The 21,205-nt window shown below is 43.7% G+C and overlaps 2 protein-coding genes across 2 annotated transcripts in view; both read right to left on the reverse strand.

The window, feature by feature from the left end:
- Window positions 1–6,325, reverse strand: part of pigg (phosphatidylinositol glycan anchor biosynthesis class G (EMM blood group)) — a gene marked incomplete at its 3' end in the record, with an annotated part of 79,998 nt that extends 73,673 nt beyond the window's left edge. Inside the window, exons 1-2 of the mRNA XM_080502615.1 lie at window positions 6,115–6,325; window positions 5,184–5,389 (exon numbers count right to left, since the gene is read on the reverse strand). Of these exons, the coding sequence (XP_080358741.1) occupies window positions 5,184–5,389; window positions 6,115–6,268 (360 nt within the window). The 5' untranslated portion in view covers window positions 6,269–6,325. The remainder of the gene's footprint in view (window positions 1–5,183; window positions 5,390–6,114) is intronic.
- A 3,897-nt stretch (window positions 6,326–10,222) lies between these two features.
- On the reverse strand, window positions 10,223–19,921 carry guf1 (GTP binding elongation factor GUF1). Its single transcript, XM_080502567.1, has 17 exons — window positions 19,609–19,921; window positions 19,314–19,425; window positions 18,924–19,072; window positions 18,713–18,793; window positions 18,558–18,635; window positions 18,393–18,476; window positions 18,239–18,303; window positions 17,966–18,169; window positions 14,638–14,777; window positions 14,410–14,533; window positions 13,356–13,488; window positions 12,669–12,812; window positions 12,426–12,559; window positions 12,148–12,249; window positions 10,588–10,707; window positions 10,457–10,493; window positions 10,223–10,363 (listed from the first exon to the last, which is right to left on the reverse strand). The coding sequence occupies exons 1-17, from the start codon at window positions 19,756–19,758 to the stop codon at window positions 10,229–10,231; spliced, it is 1,992 nt and encodes a 663-aa protein (XP_080358693.1). The 5' UTR covers window positions 19,759–19,921; the 3' UTR covers window positions 10,223–10,228.
- Window positions 19,922–21,205: the final 1,284 nt, after the last annotated feature.

The raw sequence follows: 21,205 nt of genomic DNA on the forward strand, positions 1-21,205 counted from the left end.
TTGGTGACGCACCAGCTGCAGTGTGACACTGTGCCAACACAGTCCTGCCAAGGTTCCGTGGTATTATAGTGAGCTGCTTAAATGCAGTTTATATCAGTTGCTCAACGCCCCCGCTCGAAGAGCAATTACAAATCATTGGTTTCTTTGGGTGTTGCAGAGGGTAGATGAGGGAGAACATGGAGCAGTCCAGTTATTCATTGCGCCAAAAGCAGAAGGTGTGGTGCTTTAAATCCACGGGGAACTGCCAAGTCCCCGAAAAAGTGATTAACTGGCCGTCGCGCAGGACTGCGGATGAACCTGTGTGCTCTCGCCGAGCCCACAAATCAAACGTACACATTTCTGGACACCTCGGGAAGGACCGAGTTCAATTTTTCTTCCGCTCGTTCCTCCGTCTCGTACATCTGCGCTGCGACATAAAGCCTTCACATGTGCTTCTAAATCAGGTTTCAAGAGTTTTCGCTGTCACCAATTTCTCTGTGGATCCTCGTGTCTTCTTCCTCCCTCCCCAACAAAAATGTCATTTAAAAAAAAAAAAAAAAGCTCTGCCCGAGATGTTATTTTTCTGAGCTGTCCTTCAAGCTGCCTTTCCTTCAATCATCGCTGCCTCCTTTAAACCTCTGGATTAAGGAGAAACATCTGTCTGCCTGCACGGCCACCTCAATCTGCCTGCGCTCCATCCCCTCACCCCTCCTCCACATCCTCCACATCCTCCACGACCAGCAGCGTCTCTGCTCTGACAAACACAGTGGAATCAGTTGAGGAGAGAGTCTGTTACTGGTGCGATCACAGACTCATTCACGAAGTCGTCTGGTCTGAATGAACAAAGCTTGGAACTGCAGAGGAACAAAGCCATCACGGTGTTTGTTCCTCTCTGTGCCTCCATTGGTTTCTCGCTGGTACACAGATTTCTATCAACAATCCCAAAAAAAGAAAACAGCGTTTCCAAGTTTCTCTGTCTATGTTGACGTCAGCTATGGACAGTCATCAGGTCGGATTCAGTCTTTCAGCCCTCTAATCTATACAACCATCCGACATCCACGCCGCTTCAATTCAACTCAACTTTATTTATATAGTACTGTGGCAGAGAGGTGATTGAGTGGGAATCGGATGTGCTGCCTCACCTCTCTGCCCACAAAAAAGGAGCAAACATAAGTGACTGTGGAAAGGAAACTCTCCCTCCAGCATTTTACAATGTTGTGTTTCTTTGACTGCTTCTCATGCTGAATTGCAAAAGTGCAACTTAATTGACCTTTAATGGACGAATCGGGGCCTGTGGCAAAAGTTGGTATGAACTAAACTAACTAAACAGGCAATAACATTGTTGAATATTGTGACGAGGATATGATTTGCGACAAATACAAACACTTTAAGAAGATGTCAATGTCTTTGAGCTTTGACATTAGTTCTCCTGCCTCTGATTCACACCACCTGTGACTTTTTGAGGTGTTACGATCCCCGGTCATGTTTACATTAATGATGGATCCCGTCATCGCTTCGCTGCGTCCGTCGATGGCCGACTACGTTTTTCTATTGAGCTGGATGTAAGGGAACCGGCTTGGTAGTTCACCTCCTGTAGGATTCCTACAGCACTTAGACCAAAGCTCCCCTCTTCTCTCACATCTGGGAGCCTCGCCTCAGAACAAATTTGGTAGCTTTGAATAAATTGGTTATTTAAAATACCTAACAGTTTGCATGTGGCCGATTTCATTACAGGATGACGTGAAAGCTGGACATTGCAACAAATCCAGCCGTTTCATTCCTTTGTGGATTATTTTACAGCTAAGATTAGCAGTTAACTCTGCTCTCCGTTTATGAAAAACAAAGGCATAAAGTCCAGTTGGATGAGGCTTTAGAGAAGGGCCTCTTGTGAGCCTCTGCATCCCTGTGCCTTCCACCACTCATCCCATCCACTGTCAACCAGCACATGCTCTTTGCTACCCTCGATAACCCTCACACCGCTGAGTCGGCACTCTCTCGGCTGCCGTCCTCCCCATCCGAGCCCATTCGTCAGCTGTCACAGAGGACGCTTCTGTCCACACTGTATCTTCGGCACTCAGGTTCGCCCTGGATTGAGCTTTTGGCTCCGATCTCCCTCTGCCTGTGCAGCTGCTTGATACTCTCAGCACATACCCACATCCTCCTCTTCCTTACAGTCATCCTGCCCACTGACACTGAGGTTTTTGGCTTCACCTTACAACTAATATCAGACATCTTTCCCTCAGCTTAGCCCCCCCCTCCCCTACCTTTTTTGTTTAAAAAAAAAAAAAAAGAAAGAAAACAAAACATAAATATCACTCCCTTTTGTCAAAGATCTATGCAACCCCACTGACAACAATGCTGACTCTCTCCCAGTCTGCCCACAGACGTGATGCGGTGCAGCACCAAGCAACTGTCACGCAAGGCGCACACGACATGACTGTAATTCCCTCCTGGCTCCGCTTCCAAAAATACTGTCATCAGTGAGACACATCACCACAATGTGGCAACACACGTTTTCTCACTTTTTCTGAATCCTCCTAGTCAAAAGTCTATTTTAAGGTGAGGGGATGAAAACTTCTCGCCCGTTTCTTGTATTGCGCACTGTTTTCCCGGCTTTGCTCGGCCCGGGGTCTCTCTGTGCATCTGCGTGGGCGCCCAGACGTTCGTTGGGTTTGACTGGTTGGCTCGAAATTGGCTGTACATTGGACTGAGTGTGAAGGATTGTGTGTCGGAGTGTGTTAGCCCTGTGATGGAGTAGTGACACGTCACGGTGGGCCAGGTTATTACACTAATATTAACAGTGATGGGCTCATGTCCACTGTGACCTTCTGCAGCAGTGGTTCCAAACCTCTTCCCCGTGGAGCGTCCCACATTGCTCCTGAGAAAGACTGTGGAGCTCTTCTCTGATCTCCAATTGAACAAAATATCACAGTGAAGCCAAACGCTGGAAGAAACAAATACGGTCACCAATCTACAAGAGCAGGGCGCTTCAAAATCAACCCTGCGGATTTTATTAAGTGCCTCATTCTGGTTTTATTTTGACTTATTTTGCAAATGTACTCTTGACACCCTCGGAAAGCCTTGGAGCTTCCCCTGAAGGGGTTACAGACCTCAGGTTGGGAACTATTGCATCACGACATTTATTTTATATGAATGAATTCAGGATTTTATTTATAAGCGTGAACTGAGCGTCCTAAATATGATAATGAACAAGGTCGGGCAGCTTGGAGACGCTCAGCTTAGAGAAAATGCAGTTATTGTTGTTGATGGTTCAATCCCCCATCAATCACCCTGTCCACATCTCAAAGTGTCCTTGGGCAGGACACTGAACCCCCAGAGATGTTCCCACTGGAATGTCAGTTTGTCTTTGTACGAGTGCGCCTGCATTGATCGCAGTCTCCCATTAACAAGCACCTGGAAATGGTTAAAGCAGTATGTCAAATTAAAATGCATTTACCAAGATTTATTCAATTCTGTCTGGTACATTATTGATTCACCAACATTAGTTGTTTTTGAAGTCTACATTTGTTGCAGGGCTGCATCCTGATGTGATGGCATGAGGGAGATTTCCCTGACAACACTTTGGTCTTCGTGATGGAATATGATTGTGGTGAAAATGCCAGACTCTCCCTGAGTGTTGTTACTGATCATGTCATCCCCGATCTGAGAACAGTGGACCGTCCTCTGATGACGGCCGCCAGCAGGACGACTCACCATACCGCTTACTTGCTACCTGAACGAGACGAGGAGTTCGCTCTTCTCGAACAGTCTCTGGAGTGAAAGGGTTTTCAAGTCAACGTAGCACCTTTTGGAACGTGGTGCAGTTAGCATTTCAATTCATGTGCAGCAGACTGATCTGTAACCACTGCAGAATTCTTCCATTTCAATATGGAGCAAAATCTCAAAATAATCTCTGAAGACAACCGTGCCGTGAAGTGGACCGCAGCAAGAAGAGATGACCTCGGGGTTTAAAGCTACTAATACTAGAACTCTGGTATTTAAAGCGTAGGACAGGCCTACGGAAAGGACAGGAAATATTTAGAAGTCAGCATGATTTCTTTTTTTTTTTCCTTTTAATTCTGAGAAAACATCCTAAGAAAACTAAATAAGCATGGGGTAAATATTTAAAATATTTTTAAGGAAACAAACAATATAAAACTGAATTTACTATGCATGTAATGAAGACAAATTAAATGGTAAAATAAGCTTAAGTGCAAAACCAGAGTTGCAGAGTTTATATAAAGAGATGGAAGATGTTGCAAATTAAATCTAACCACCACAAGAAGCTTTTTATTGTCTATCAGCCCTGAACCATGACAACCAATAAAGTGAAAAAATATGAATATTAGAAATAATATTATCATATCAATAGGTTCAGCCTTCAATCGCACTTTACCACCTGCCATTAAACAAAGCAAGTGCAAGAGCTGAGAGCGGCACAACGTAAACAATAGTCTCATCCTCCCACACATTAAAAACTCCTGCTAAAGTTCACTGTCGATGTATTTGTAGTATAACTCTGAAGTAAAATGATTGCATACAACTGATCTATGTGTAGATTTAAGGACGCATTAAAAAATATAACAACCAGTTTTAACAATTTATGTGTGCGCTAGGAAGGATTGGTCAAATAGAACATAAATAAACATTAACCTGAAGGAAATACACTTCAGATGTCTCTGCAGAGTTGGACGTCCAAAATGAGGATGCAGCCATTTATTGCACTTTACATATTACATAAGAATTGCATAATGCTAAAATTGTATTTATTTGTTTGTACTACTTTCACGTTATGTCTTGTACATAGTAATGATTAATATTTTATACTTTGGTAGTTTAAAATTCCATCCTAGTAATATTTGCTTTTGTGTTTCGTAAGTGTACAGAATATCCGTCTCGGATTAATCAAGTATTTCAATTCTATTCTCTCCTAAAACAAATGGGGTATATTTAGATGTGTGGTTGGTTATTATGCTGTCATTTCACTGATCCTGCCCACTCCAGATTAATTTGGACTGTATGTTTTACAGTGTATTATATTGGGATGTATTTTGGGGCTGTATATAGGCAGAACCAACATGAGTTTGACATCCCTGTATGCTCCCACAATCCACATACTCTGGACAGGCATGTAGGTAGTAAACAGATTGAGGTGGAGTGAGGCAGTCAGCTTTCCGTTAAACTTTCACGTCAGGACACGGTACCTTGATCCTCGGCATGGTGACTGTCGGGGGTCGAGCCTTGGCCACGAAGCTCTGCGACGAGCCCTTCTCCACCAGGTGTCTGGTGTAGGGCATGTACACGCGACCACTGGGTCCGAACACAAAGTCTTCCCTGAGGGCGTCCACCAACATGATGACCACCCTTTTGAACAGGGGCTGGGGGGGGTGGGACGAGTTGGGGGCGCTGCCTGTGAATGCAGGAGTATTTTTTAGGAGTGGGGAAGAGGAGAAGAGGGGCAGATTATGCAAAGAGAGGGGCAGATGAGGGGCAGATGATTCTGTAAGGGACAGATGATGCTGTGAGAGGGGTAGATGATGTTATGAGAGGGGTAGATGATGTTGTGAGAGTGGTAGATGACATTGTGAGAGGGGTAGATGATGTGAGAGGGGTAGATGATGTGAGAGTGGTAGATGACGTTGTGAGAGTGGTAGATGATGTGAGAGGGATAGATAGTGTGAGGGGTAGATGATGTTGTGAGAGGGGTAGATGATGTGAGAGGGATAGATAGTGTGAGGGGTAGATGATGTTGTGAGAGGGGTAGATGATGTGAGAGGGATAGATAGTGTGAGGGGTAGATGATGTTGTGAGAGGGGTAGATGATGCTGTGAGAGGGGTAAATGATGTTGTGAGAGGGGTAGATGATGTTGTGAGAGGGGTAGATGATGCTGTGAGAGGGGTAAATGATGTTGTGAGAGGGGTAGATGATGTTGTGAGAGGGGTAGATGATGCTGTGAGAGGGGTAAATGATGTTGTGAGAGGGGTAAATTATGTTGTGAGAGAGGTAGATGATGCTGTGAGAGGGACATGTAAGGGTAAGATGATTCTGTAAGGGACAAATGATGCTGTGAGAGGGGCAGATGATGCTGTGAGAGGGGTAGATGAGGGATAGATGATGATGCTGTGTAATCTCACCTGTCAGCGGCTCCGCGGGCTGATCTGACAGCTTGCTCTTGGACGACAATGAGGACTTGACAGGTACAGGGAAGAAACCCCGCAGAAAGAGGGCGATCCCGACCACCTCGAATATCAAAATAAACGAGGCGAAGACAGACGAGCGGACCTTCATAGTGTTGAGGGGACCAGTGGAAGCTTTAAGGAAAGAAGAAAGTCAACATAATAAATTGTTCGCTAACAGCCGAAGAGACGCTTTCTGCTCCGTTCACACGGATAACAACTCTAAGTGGAGTCCATGACGCCTCGTTTCAGATGGACACACTGGAAGAAGACCTGCTTGACACCAACTGATCTCGGTCGTCAGATATTTTTGTCCGTAATAAGGAATAAACACAATGTTAGCAGGTGCCGCGCTAACCATTCATAGCAACTTCCGTGTTGTGAGACTGCAGCTACGGGTCAGGGGTAGGGCCAAGATTGATCGATGCGCGTTTTATCCCCAATGCAGCGGATTATCTACATTATGACTGACATAAGTTACATACAGAGAAGGAAAGAGTACATTTAGTTCTATTGGTCCACTTCCTTCATCGACTTCCATAAGTTTTTTTTCTTTTTTGGTCATACAGTTTATCAGATGCAAATGGAATCATCTCGTAATTTCCATTTCATTTAATTCATTTGTTTATTTGGACCAGGCAGTGCATATTAATGTACAAACCAGCTCTTCAAGAGGTTACTGTAAATATGCCAGATTTAGCACAAAGCTAATTTCCATCCATTGTCCCACATAAAACTATACAAGGTTACAAACATATGAAAAAACATTTAAAATGAATAATTAATGTTCTTTATTTTAAGAAGCTGCGATATCATCCATTGTGCCTAATCTACACCTGAATCTATTGAAGACTTCTTATGGATGTGAAGAAAAAAATCATTCTCACCATCTAGAATGCAGCATAGACATGGCATTACAACACTATAAATAAAACACTGGTGAAGTACAACAGGAAGGCTGAATCTGCTCTGAGAGTAAACGCTGGATGTTTTTGAGAGAAGGGTGAGCAAATGAAATCACAATTCCTGTCACCCCATGCACAAATCCAAGTGAGAATTCAGAGCATACGCAGAAAAAAGATCCATTGCCTGGAGGTGCGGGGCGGATCGCCACAGGACATCTCTTCTCCCCGTGGCTATTGGACTCTCCAACAATCCCCCAAGAGCCGAGGAGACCCACAATGAGACTATATATATATATATATATACACACACACACACACACACACACACACACACACACACACACACACACACACACACACACACACACACACACACACACACACACACACATATATATATATATATATACATAGTTTTTAAAGCAAATGTGGCCACAAATAGAATCTTTGATCAGCATGTAAATACTTGTTAAATCCATCGAGTCCTTTTTGAGAAGTGGTTTTATAACTTGTGCCTGGTGGAATCGTCCTGAAGCACATCTAACATTTGTTAAAGCTCTAGAAAGGAGTGTTTTAGTACAAATATTTCAGTACAAAGATTTTTTTTTGTAAGTGATACAAACAAAAATGCTTCAAAGTCACTTTTAAATCCAACAAGTGGTGGTGAGTATTCGAAATGCTGCTGTCTGCACAGAGCAGACGCAACACATGAGGGTGGAGGATACATTTCTCTTGCAGAATAAAAAACAAACATGCCAGCAAAAATTACCTGCGTATAAATGTCATTTTGCTCTCCAGAGAATCAGTTGGTACCAAGAGTTTTACTTCATAAGTTCATCTCAAAATGAAGCTTTTCATTTCCTGCATAAATGTCAGAAACAACAGTATTAGCTTTGTTTTATTGTTTTTTGAGACTGATTCCTGAAATGTCAGGTTAAAATACTGACTCCGTCCATCTTCTGGAATATTTTCTTTAATTCCAGGTCTTCTTGACGGGCTGCAGTCAATCCCACCCGACTATAAAATAGACTACGACTATATCCTCAAAATGAATTCAAGGACATGCATATAATCTTACATTTCCTTTTCAAATTACTTCTAGATTTAAGCTAGATTTTTTTTTTTAATGCAATGAAGAAGACACAAATACAGGTTCTTATAAATCCACATTATAAATAAGCATATACAGCAAGATTCTGTAAGGAAATCCAGTTTGAGCACAACAAACCTTGAACGGGTAAAGCATGAAATGCTGCTGAGTCATCTCTAAATATTTTAGAAAACAGTCAAACATTAAAAACAACTGTAAATGTGCAGGATTTCATGGCCTTCCTTCAGTTTTAGTGGAAGAAGTGGCTGTAAAATCATCCAAGAGGACAATGGATGTTGTGTTAACTCAGGCTTATTACAGTTCAGGTTTAATCATACTCCATTGTCCTGATTAATGTGCTGTAGAATCTGTGTTATTGAGCTTTTCTTCATATGGCCTGAATGATAGAGGACGCCAATCCTACACGTTTTCACTCAAATCCAAGCCAGAGGGGGCTCTCGGTTTTTGGATGCATTACACTCTGCTGAGGTACAACCTGTCAAAAAAAAAAAAGTCTCTTTTTCATTGCAGCAAAACGCCACTTAGTCCCTGAATCAGATTTGCTTTAATTTGCCAGGACAGCACTCAGGAACAATGAGATCCTTTCATTAAGCAGCTCCGACTGTGGGGGACGCTCTGCAGCTCTGCATGATTTAAACCTGACATTAATGGGACCTGAAGCTGATGAAGTCTGATTGGAAATTATCCGGCGAGGGGTTTAATTTCCGCTCTGCTGTGGCGGTATGTCTGAGCTGCTGCCGCCCCCTAGTGGAGAGACCCCGGACAGCACCTGTACACATGTAAATAGTGCGCGTATATGTTTGATATTGACTTTAAATACTGAAATAGCCCAGAATAACACTTTTACGGTTTGGGAGGGTTATTCAACATTGAAATCAACCTCAAATATAACAGTGACGTTTGTATCATTCACACAGGCCATGAGCAAATTAATTTGGAGATAATTTCATTAGTTTATGGGTGAAAATTCACTGTCCTGATTGCAATAAAATGCATGCTTGTTACTGACCTGAAGCTTTAATGGTAAAAGAACTTTAACAAAACGGATCAAACCACTAACTTGATTGTTCAATTGAATCCTTCTTTTGAACTTTGGTGGCAACCCCAAAGACTCCAGCATATATTTTAAATTGTCGTGACAAGAGCTACTGAATGCATAAATGTAGGTATATTCAGACACTATAACTTTCATACTTCACATTCATGGTTGTATTTTGGTATATATTTGGCAAAAAGAGAGAAAGAAAACTTCACATAAGGGTGATGTCTTTTCTCAGCCATGTTCATATTGCTTTTCGTTGTTCTATTAATAAGACAATTAAAAAATTTGACAGATTTGGTTATAATTTTGCAAACTGACAGATAATATATACAAATAAAGAAGTGATTAAGTTTTGGATGAGATTCAGACCATATATGAAAACTTCAGATTTATGTTTTACGAAAATTATAAATACATTCCTTAAAATGTAATTTAACCGGCAAATAGGCGATGTGCCAAGGCCAAAGAGATTAAATTAGATTGGGATTATATTCTGGACACTAAATCCAGATTAAAGTCTCAAGATCCATAAATTTCCTCCAGGGTGGAATTGTCTCGCCATGTCAAGGTACGAGATCTCCGAGAGTCTTTTTGTTCATGTCATGGAGACAAATTAAAATTGTAACATAAGCTTCAGTGTAAAACCAAAGGAGAGAAGTTAACACAGTTGCAGACAATATATGAAGCTTCATGAGATATTTAAGCCTCAAGCACAAGAACCGTTTCATCAAAATTGTCAATAAAATGGACTCCTTGTAGTTAAGAGTTCATTGCAGCGCGAGGTTTAAACTCACAAACTTAAAAAAAACAACAAATCCCATTTGCTGACTGAAGGAAGTCATAAACAAACATGTGTGTAAATCAAACATGCTCCCTAATGCTCTGTTGAAGGGAACGACTCACACGTGATGCGGGTGCAGAATTGTTCTTCACACTTTATTCAGCGAGGATCTAGCAGAATCTGTACATTATTATTTAAAACATACTTTAATATTACTTTGAAAGTGCCACAGTTCATTTGTCTTTCCTCTTCAGGACACTTATGAAAGCGTCTTTGGGAACGTCGATGTTTCCAATCCGCCTCATCTTCTTTTTACCTTCGGCCTGTTTCTTCAGCAGCTTCATCTTCCGCGTTATATCTCCTCCGTACTGTGAGACAAAACAAAACACGGCCGAATCGAGACGTCTGTGTGAAGATTTGGACTGCAGACGATTTAAAAGAACAAATAAAACAAGACTTACACATTTGGCCAGAACATTCTTCCTATAGGCTTTTATCCTGGAAGAACCATACAGCTTGTTAAATGCCTGAATTTTTCATCTTCTAGCATTTTAACACAAGCAACGAGCGTCAGTTCACGGTTTGGACGTACGTTTCCCTGGCGAGGATCTTGCTTCCGATGGCCGCCTGCACGGCAATCTCAAACATCTGTCTGGGGATGGAGTCTTTGAGCCGCTCGCACATGGCTTTCCCCGCCCTGTACGCTCGATCCCTGTCGGGGAGGTGCAGGAACACACAGCTGCTCTCACATGTGGCAAAAAAACTCACTGATAGATCATGACTGACTCCAAGAGTTCAGCCTGTATTCAAGCGCAGTTAATGGATACTTGTATTTTCCAACAATTCCTTGGTCTCGGTTCTAAAACATGAAGATCGATGAAGCTTTCACCACTCCGGGGAATGAAATCAGACGACACTCCCGTGGTCCGACTCTCGGTCTTGAAACGTTTGCCGGTTTGGTGCTTTTGGACGAAGGCCTCGCGGAGTCAGAAAACACAACCCGGAGCATCATGGCGCTACGAGTCCAACCCCATCCAGATTGTCATTAAATAACTGTTGACCTGGACGTTAATGTTTCAATCTCCATCACGTGCAAATCTCGTTTATAACGTCATATGTGTGCAATTGTGTTTACTTTATATTAATATATTTATATGATGTGCTGTGGTGTGCATCTTGGGGGAGGTTCTCACATCAGGATGCAGTAAAGGGGGGGGGGGGGGGGGGGGGGGACTGATGGGGGGGGTGTGAGGAGGTTAATGTCCCTGGCTCTGAAAGGAGGCCGCCTCTGGTGAAGCGTAGTGCCCTTAAATCACCGAGCGCCGCACCGGCTCCGGTGACGACTACATCAAACACAGGGTCTGCTCGTGCGCCGTCGCCCCTCCTGCGTGAAGTTGCTCCGTCACCTCCCCGCAGACGGAGCCGAGTCCTTGTCCGCTTGGAGTAAAGTCGCATCAAACGCCGGCTGCCAAGAGGCCAATTTTCCAACGTTATCCATAGCGGTGAATGCATTTCATGCTCCGCGGGCTCGGCATAATTACAACAATAATGAAGGACCACAGACTGTAACCTTGACGTCTTACAATAACAATTAATCTGCTGTGACACAGGGAAGGAAACGGTGCTTCGCTGCAGCATCGCAGTCTGCAGAAGAGTATCAGGATCGCTCGTGACAAAATAAACAATTGGAAGTAGACTTTTTTTTTTGTGTCATGCGCCTTGAGAAAAAAGCCAAAATGTTAAGAATAAAGTGTAAACGGATAATCTGGTGGACCACCAACACCTCTACATAAACCTCAGCCAAGCTTGTGCCGTCCATTTGATCAGTTGCAGTTTTTATCGCAGTCTCTTCAAAGTCTGATAACGACAATGTGTTTGAGCTTCTTGGTTGCTTGAGCCGATTCTGAAGCAAAGTTTCATCAGTTCATGAAGCTGCCTGGAAGGTATTTGTCATACGCGCTGGCTATTGTAATGTCAAGAGGTCGAATTCATTCTCGATATATGTATTTCGACTTTTTCCTCAAAAAAAAAATAAAAAATCTACCTCCCATCATTTCCCCCCTTATGGATGCACTTCCGTACGCCTCCTGAGACACTCGCACACAAATGCAATCCCTCTTCACTGTGCAGCTGGCGTGGTTTGTAAATACACCTGTGCACGATTGTGGTGAGTTCCTCCACGGAGCGCCCGTTCAGCAGGATATCCATTTTCACCAGGTCTGCAGTCTGGTAGCCGGCGTTCTCATAATCAAAGCTGTACACGATTAAAAAAACACACGAGACGGTGTTGGGAGTTTGAAAAAAAAAAAAAAAAAGAAACAAGTAGATGCACAATGCTCCAAAGGTTAAATACACACGGAGATGATTAAAAAAGCTCCAGACAAAATCCCTTGAAAGCCATGTCATGCATATTAAGAATGAAATTTTTACCTGGCATATCCCGAGGACATGGATTTGAGCACGTCGTAGAAATCCACGACGACTTCGTTCAAAGGGAAGAGATATTTCATCATGACCCGCTGGTCGTCAATGTAGATCATGTTCTTCTGGACCCCCCTGCGATTCTGCAACGATCATTTCATCCATCAACCGTTGTGTCGGTGCTGGAGGGGACACTGTGTCAGTGACTCCCATCCAGAAACAGCCGTCTGGAAAGGAAGCTGGCCTCCTCACCAAGCACAGCGTCATAATCTTTCCAGTGTACGTGTCTGGAGCGAGGACGGTGCCCAGCACCATGGGCTCCTGGTACTCCGACACCAGCGATCGGTCTGGGAACTGAGCCGGGTTGACGATGGTGATCTGCTCGGTGCCGTGCTCCTGTGGGGAGAAGAGACACGGCGCCACAGGTGGAAAAGAGGGCGTAACAACAAAGAGCCTCACAAAGCCGTGGAGTGATCCCAAAGTAACAACAACACATCTTCACATGTTGAAATGGAACATTTGTAATCCACTAATAGTATTAATAGAAGTCATGAGCTCCACAGATAAAACTGTACATATGGATGGTTGGATGAACGAAAGAATGAGAGAGTTAAAGTTATTGGGTGTTATAGATGAGGTATATGGTTTTCTTTCTTTTCTCTGAAGTGGTTATCTCTGATTTCTGTGTGTGTTTTGGACACGTCTGAAAGAAATGACTAGGAATAAATGATATGAAATGAAATGATGCGATACATGATATGATTTTACCCTACAGGATGCTGGGAAAAGGTGTCCTCCCCCCCCCCCCCCCCCCCCCCCGACCTCGACACACTGGAAACCTGGGACACTTGCAGCACCCGATGAGGTGTGGCTTTACAGGAAAGCGTGGCAGAGCCAAACAAACCGCCAGGATGTCGCATCGACTTTCACCGCTCTCACCTTGATGAGTTTGGCAGAGGAGAGGATGGCCTTGTAGGGCACGGTGGGAGCCGTAACGATGACGGAGGCGTTGTACTCCTGCTCCAGCCTCTGATTGAACACCTCCATATGGAGAAGACCCAGGAAACCCAGTCTGTAGGGGGAGAGACAATATGAAGCACCGCCAACAACAACGTCAAAACCGACATTATCTGGACTCCACTTGTGACCTGGGATGACAAATAATAGTCTCACTTGGCCGTCGCTACAGGACGAAATGAGCCCCAAAAGAAGTGAGAATTTACATGAGTGGTTGAAGTTTGCATAATACAGATAAAAAAATTAAAAAATGACTCCAGAAATCAGGGCTGGAAAACAAAACATTTCTTGTACTACATTACATCGGTAGACACACATGAACTATTGTCATTTTTAGTGATATTTCATGTTTGTGTCATGGTTTGCACTCTCAGAGTGGGAAAATACAACAATTCTGTGTGGAGTTTGCGTCTCACCGCCTGGACTTCATACAAAAACGAGCCTGTTGGACTCAATGGCGTTTCTAAAATTGTGTTAATATGCGTGTTTCCTCCACCATCAGTCCAGTGCGGCTGCCTGTGAACTTGGTGTGAAGCATTAAGTAATAAATTGATTAATTAAATTTTTTTTTTTTTTTTTATACTTTACAACTTCAAATGGCATCATTCCATCCTACCCTGACCTGATGAAGTACAATTACTGTCCAGATAAACAGACCTGAGTTTGTTTTGTTTTTACAGATGAACTAGTGACGATGGACTGAAGCCGTTTTGGGCTACAACTATAGAAGGCAACAAATTCACAGATTTAGCAGTTTGTGGGTAAATGTGACAGTTACTGGCATCGTATGGATGAAACATACCATGTTGCATTTTGTAAAGGTCTAACGTTACATTCTAGTAGAAGATTAAGGCCAACAAATCTCTCAATCCAGGTAAATTCCAACGACAAGGTCTAGTTTGTGTCGTGATCTGCTCCCCCGGCTCAGTATTTTCAAGCAGCTCTTTAAATGACGGTGCAAAGCGTTGCTGCCGACCTCCAGCCCGCTCCCAGGGCCAGACTGCTGTCTCTCTGCACCGTGACACTTGAGTCGTTCAGGGTCAGCCTTTCAATGGCGCTGCGGAGGCCGGGATACTCCGACTGGTCCACTGGATACATGCCTGAGGAAGAAAGAGGAACGGGGAATGATCTCGGAGGTCTCGGAACCGTCGGCCTCTATCTGGGAAGCGGGAAGAAGCCAGAAGGCGAGAGGTTGATGTCTCACCAGCGAACACCATGGCTTTGGCAGGTTTGAAGCCCGGCAGAGGCTCCACTGGCTGCTCCTGGAGGGAGAGCGTGTCGCCAATCTGAGCTTCTTTCACGTCCTTCATCCCAGCGATGATGTAGCCCACTTGGCCTGCGAACCTGCACAGCAGCCAGTCAGAAACGCTCCAGGTCGGGTTATAACGAAATGTGTCTCAACACAAACACTGTCGTGTTTTCTACAAGTTCACTTAATGATTATCGCTCATCCAGGCAGAAACATGCATGAATTCATGAATATGTGACATGATGATATCGAGACAAAAATAAACTGTGTAAGAAGGCAATTATGAAGTTACTGACCACTGCATTGGGCAAAACTGGCAACAAGCCCATTTTTTCTACTGCTTGTATGAAAACAATCATGTTCACTTGATGTCAAACATAAGGCCCGTGGGCCAAACGCCGTCTACAAGAGGCTCCGATCCAGCAAGCATACTGTAAAAAGCATCGACGTTTGAGACAGTTTTCTCAAGAGTCATTCATGAAAGCTCAAAGTCATGGTGTCAGGGTGAGTTTGTAAAAACATGTAGAATGGGACAGCTATAGAAGGCGTTTTATTGGACATTTCATCATATTTTGCACCAAAATGTATGAATAAAATTGGCTTTATTTTGAGTTTGCAGTCATTCTGGGTAGTAACTGACCTATTCCAAAATGTACACTCAGCTCCACAACAAAGAAAAACTTCAGATTGTGAATTTAAAGGTTTTCATGGTAATATCGCACGAATCCAACACACTTGAGATGAAGTTCTTATATATATATTGTTAACCATGTGGTTTAGCAACACAGTTGTTTTACTGCTTTCTTTTCTTTGATTCTTCATGTCCATGCAGATTTACAGTGGGTACGGAAAGTATTCTGACCCCCTTAAAGTTTCTCACTCTTTGTTAAATTGCAGCCATTTGCTAAAATCCTTTAAGTTCATTTATTTTCCTTTTAATGTACACACAGCACCCCATATTGACAGAAAAACACAGAATTGTAGACATTTTTACAGATTTATTAAAAAAGAAAAACTGAAATATCACATGGCCATAAGTATTCAGACCCTTTGCTCAGTATTGAGTGGAAGCACCCTTTTGAGCTAATACAGCCGTGAGTCTTCTTGGGAATGATGCAACTAGTTTTTCACACCTGGATTTGGGGATCCTCTGCCATTCCTCCTTGCAGATCCTCTCCAGTTCTGTCAGGTTGGATGGTGAACGTTGGTGGACAGCCATTTTGAGGTCTCTCCAGAGATGCTCAATTCAGTTCAAGTCAGGGATCTGGCTGGGCCATTCAAGAACAGTCACAGAGTTGTTCCGAAGCCACTCCTTCGTCATTTTAGCTGTGTGCTTAGGGTCATTGTCTTGTTGGAAGGTGAACCGTCGGCCCAGTCTGAGGTCCATAGCACTCTGGAAAAGGTTTTCGTCCAGGATATCTCTGTACTTGGCCGCATTCATCTTTCCTTCAATTGCAACCAGTCGTCCTGTCCCTGCAGCTGCAAAACACCCCCACAGCATGATGCTCCCACCACCACACTTGACTGTAGGGATGGTGTTGGGCAGGTGATGAGCGGTGCCTGGTTTTCTCCACACATACCGCTTAGAATTAAGGCCAAAAAGTTCTATCTTTGTCTCATCAGACCAGAGAATCTTATTTATCATAGTCTGGGAGTCCTTCATGTGTTTTTTGGCAAATTCTATGCGGGCTTTCATGTGTCGTACTCTGAGGAGAGGCTTCCGTCGGGCCACTCTGCCATAAAGCCCTGACTGGTGGAGGGCTGCAGTGATGGTTGACTTTCTTGAACTTTCTCCCATCTCCTCACTGCATCTCTGGAGTTCAGCCACTGTGATCTTTGGGTTCTTCTTTACCTCTCTCACCAAGGCTCTTCTCCCCCGATTGCTCAGTTTGGTTGGACAGCCAGCTCTTGGAAGAGTTCTTGTCATCCCATACGTCTTCCATTTAAGGATTATGGAGGCCACTGTGCTCTTGGGAACTTTAAGTGCAGCAGAAATTTTTTTGTATCCATGGCCAGATCTGTGCCTTGCCACAATTCTGTCTCTGAGCTCTTCAGGCAATTCCTTCGACCTCATGATTCTCATCTGCTCTGACATGCACTGTGAGCTGTAAGGTCTTATATAGACAGGTGTGTGGCTTCCTTAATCAAGTCCAATCATTAGAATTAAACACAGCTGGACTCCAATGAAGGTGTAGAACCATCTCATGGATGATCAGAAGAAATGGACAGTACCTGAGGTAAATATACAAGTGTCACAGCAAAGGGTCTGAATACTTATGGCCATGTGATATTTCAGTTTTTCTTTTTGAATAAATCTGTAAAAATGTCTACAATTCTGTGTTTTTCTGTCAATATGGGGTGCTGTGTGTACATTAAAAGGAAAAAAAATGAACTTAAAGGATTTTAGCAAATGGCTGCAATTTAACAAAGAGTGAGAAACTTTAAGGGGGTCTGAATACTTTCCGTACCCACTGTATATCCATGAAATGCTGGAGGTGTTCCAGCGAGCTGTCACCAAACACTGAGCTGCATTCACAGTAAAAAAAAAAGGTGCTCTATAAATAAAGATTGATTGATTTTTAAATACTGCTGTCAAGTGAAGTGTCCCATGTTGAAACACGCGGCTCGATCGTCTTTAAGCCAACAAGGAACAGCAGTTACTTTGAAGGCTGCACAATAATGAATTCATGAAATTGTAATATCGACGTTGTAGTTTTTCTGAACTGCAATCAGCTAGGTTTCTATGCATGGTGCATTCACGCATGTCAACATATTTGGCCAATCAGAAGGAGCGTGAGTGCACTGGGTGACCTCTCACTATGTAAATATGCTTAACTGAGGTCAGAAAACGTGCAAAAAACACCCAAAACAATAAAAAGAAAGGCCTCACAGTTGGTGTAAATTAAAGCAGGGATGTGCAATGGAACATTAGCTGTGACATTAAGTTACTTGAGTTCGCGAAAACACAATAAAGTCATCTACTTAAATGTTGTGTCAAAAAGAAATCTCATCACTCAAGATTACATAATGCTCACCTGATATCACTATAACCTTAAACTCTGTGCAATATCGCCATTTTTACTTAAGACTGCAATTTTGTACCTCAATACTTTATCTTTACCTTCACTGCTGTTTTAATTGCTGCTTCTGCAGGTCTAATTGTTTTTATTAAAAAATTTATGTTTTCTTTGTAGTTTTTTGACATTTTATAATGCCGTATTAGACCGTATGGTTCACAAATCCCTGTAATGTAATGCTTGTCAGCAGGAAGGAATCCGCTCACAGCATCTGTGTCGGGTGCTCGTCTGGCCGCAGGAGGCCCAGCTCGTTGACCTCGTAGGCCTTGCCGAGATGCGCCGACACGATCCTGTCCCCCTTCCTGACCCGACCTCCGAACACGGCGATGTTCGCCACCACTCCTCGGTAGTGATCGAAGTTGGAGTCGAACACCAGGGCTTTGAAGGGGTCGTCGGGACTCGCCGCGGGCCTGAGGGGGGACAGAGACTTAACCACAGCCTGACATGTTCTGGAAGGGAGGGAATAAAAGTGGTCTTACGGGGGAATCCTGTCCACCACCGCTTGGAGGACTTGTTCCACGTTTGTTCCCAGTTTAGCCGAGATCTGAAGACGCACAAAAAAGGGGGGGACACTCCTCAGAAACGTGTTCATAATAACCTAAAAAATAGAGGCTAGTGTGTGTTCCGTCTCACCCTGATGCACTCTTCACGGGGGATGTCAAACACCTTCTCAATCTGGGCCTCGGCTCGCTCCGGATCAGCATTTTTCAGATCGATCTGAGGAGAGGAGGAGCGACAACCTTGGTGTGGGTTCGAGAGAGACGAGCACGGGCGGGCGTTCGGTGGATGTGGCCGCACCTTATTGATGACGGGAACGATCGCCAGCTGGGCTTCGAAAGCCAGGTAGAAGTTGGCCACCGTTTGAGCCTGAATGCCCTTCGAACGACAACACCGGCGTTAAGCGGCGGCATCGCGCGCGGCAGCAACCGGCAGAGACGAGGCAGACCGCTCACCTGATTGGCGTCGACGATCAGCAGGACGCCTTGACACGCGGAGATTGAACGGGACACCTCATAGCTGAAGTCGACGTGGCCCTGCGGGGAGGGAAGACGCCACTGACTCTACGGCCGTTTCTACAATTCTAGAACCAGTAAGTAAGCCGTTGAATGTAACCCCCATGATGCATTGAACTCTCCGAACGGCGGCGAGGAGCTGGCGGCGTACCGGCGTGTCGATGAGGTTCAGGAGGTACCGCTCTCCCTGGTGGCTGTAAAACAGCGAGGCCGTCTGAGCCTTCACCGTGATCCCGCGCTCGCGCTCCACCTGCAGCTTGTCCAGCACCTGCTTGTTCTTCTCCGTCTTCGCAATGGCCCCTGTTGACCACGTCGTGAAGAAGAAGAAGACAGGCGTCTTACCAAGACGATAAAGACGATAAACAACAATACGGAAGCAAGGATCCTCACTTAATTACAAAAGACAAGAATTTAATAACATTATGGGACAATTATTGACATTTATTTATATGATAAAAAAAGAAAACACATGCCTCACAATAGCAGTTGTGAAAGGATTTGTACAAGATTCCTCCACAGTGTCTGTCGTGACTCTACCTACCAGTCAGTTCCAGCAGCCTGTCAGCCAAAGTGCTTTTTCCATGGTCTATATGGGCGATGATGCAGAAATTCCTGATTCTGTCCACAGGGAACTTGGACAGGTCAACAGAGTCCTTAAAAGCAACGAGACAAAAAAATAAATAAAATAAATGAAGCGAGAGAGAGAGAAAGAGAATCATCTCGCCTATGGGGACACGTATAGAAGGATGAATAGAGGGACAGTGTGAGTGTACAGAAAGCTGATTTGTTTGTAATGAATGGGAACCAGATTGCACAGGTATGATCTCCACGTTTACCTTCTCGGGCTGGCTGCTCGTGCTCCTGACGCTGCTGGAGATCACAGGCAGGGTTTTCATCCAGCGGTGTCTGAGCACAAAGTCCCCGCTGTGCATTTTCCTCCTGCACATTTTGAACTGTAAAACTCTCCTCAGCAGAGAAACAGACATGTTTGCTCCCGCAGGAGCACTGGACGGTGGGTGAAGGTTGGCCGGCAGCAAGCCAGCCGCGGAGTATTTTCACCGAACTATCAATGTAAAAACAACACGGAGACTTCTGAGACTGTCGCAGCAGAGCGCGGGAAGGTCTCCCTCAACACAAAACATGCGTAACTGAAGCACAAATCCTCCAGTAGTAACCTGCTGCATGACTTCTCAGAGAGCTGACATCTTGGTGACATGTTAGCCGCGTGGTATTCTGGGAAATGTGGTTTCGCGTGTAAAGGCAGAGATGATGGGACCACGATAAGATGGTACCCGGCGAGAACTTCCGGTTTCGTTCTCGCAGACGAGAACCAAAGAAGTAGTAGAAATACAATCGAATTCAAGTTTTTAATGTTTTAAAAACTGAGTACTGAGTGCAAAAATATTACTTTTGTCCAGTAATATTGCCATAAAAGCAATAAGAGACGAGCAAATCAAAATCAAGATTAAGATTAAAATTTGTTTTAGTGTGCAGAACTCTACACAAACGATTTAAAAAAAAAGAATGTCATGGGAAATTGTGTTTTTTTCTTTTCTTTTTTGTCTAAAATCCAATTTTTTAATTAGATGACAATAGTGATCAGCTAAACTGAGAACTTTATTTGTGTTCATCACGCATGAGGAAAAATGATGTGTATCCACATGACAATTACTATTTTTCACAATGCACTACACAACAATCCAAATAATTTTCATTTAAATATGTTTATTGTTTTTTTTAAAGACAAACAGACGGACAAAAAGGTACACACACACACACACACACACACACACACACACACACACACACACACACACACACACACACACACACACACACACACACACACACACACACACACACACACACACACACACACACACACACACACACACACACACACACACAATTCACTAAACCAAAACAAAGCACATCTAGCAAAATAACAGTCTCTTCATACAGACACTTATACATTCACAATGGCATTATAAATCTGCCATTATCTCATTCTTAAGAGGAATTGCAGGGCAATATCAAGCATATGTCCTCTGCTTTTATTGTAAAATCTTCTTCTATCCACAAATCATATATGAGTACTTTATCCAGTTTCCACATTGCAAATTTACTCTCTGTGTGTGTGTGTGTGTGTGTGTGTGTGTGTGTGCGTGTGTGTGTGTGTGTGTGTGTGTGTGTGTGTGTGTGTGTGTGTGTGTGTGTGTGTGTGTGTGTGTGTGTGTGTGCTCATTGTTAGTTGTCACTGGCTCTTGTGCCTGTAAAGCGCCACGGAATTTGAAGTGACATTTATGGATAATAATGACTAGATTTGTATGATGGAAAATAGACATATGAATGTACATATAAAAACACGCGTCATCACATTAGTACAAAATAAAGTATCCAAGGAGACATAAAATATATAAGTTGAGCAGTTTA

This window comes from Blennius ocellaris (assembly GCF_963422515.1).
Source record: "Blennius ocellaris genome assembly, chromosome: 9".
Classification (NCBI taxonomy): domain Eukaryota; kingdom Metazoa; phylum Chordata; class Actinopteri; order Blenniiformes; family Blenniidae; genus Blennius; species Blennius ocellaris.

What these genes read in the sequence shown, in the direction of transcription:
- guf1 (XM_080502567.1), bottom strand. Translation starts at nt 19,758, where the DNA reads ATGTCTGTTTCTCTGCTGAGGAGAGTTTTACAGTTCAAAATGTGCAGG. An exon ending in TGAACCTCATCGACACGCCG is followed by an intron (nt 18,794 to 18,923) that starts GTACGCCGCCAG and finishes CCCTCCCCGCAG; the next exon opens with GGCCACGTCGACTTCAGCTA. An exon ending in CTCACCACAATCGTGCACAG is followed by an intron (nt 10,708 to 12,147) that starts GTGTATTTACAA and finishes CCTCCCCGACAG; the next exon opens with GGATCGAGCGTACAGGGCGG.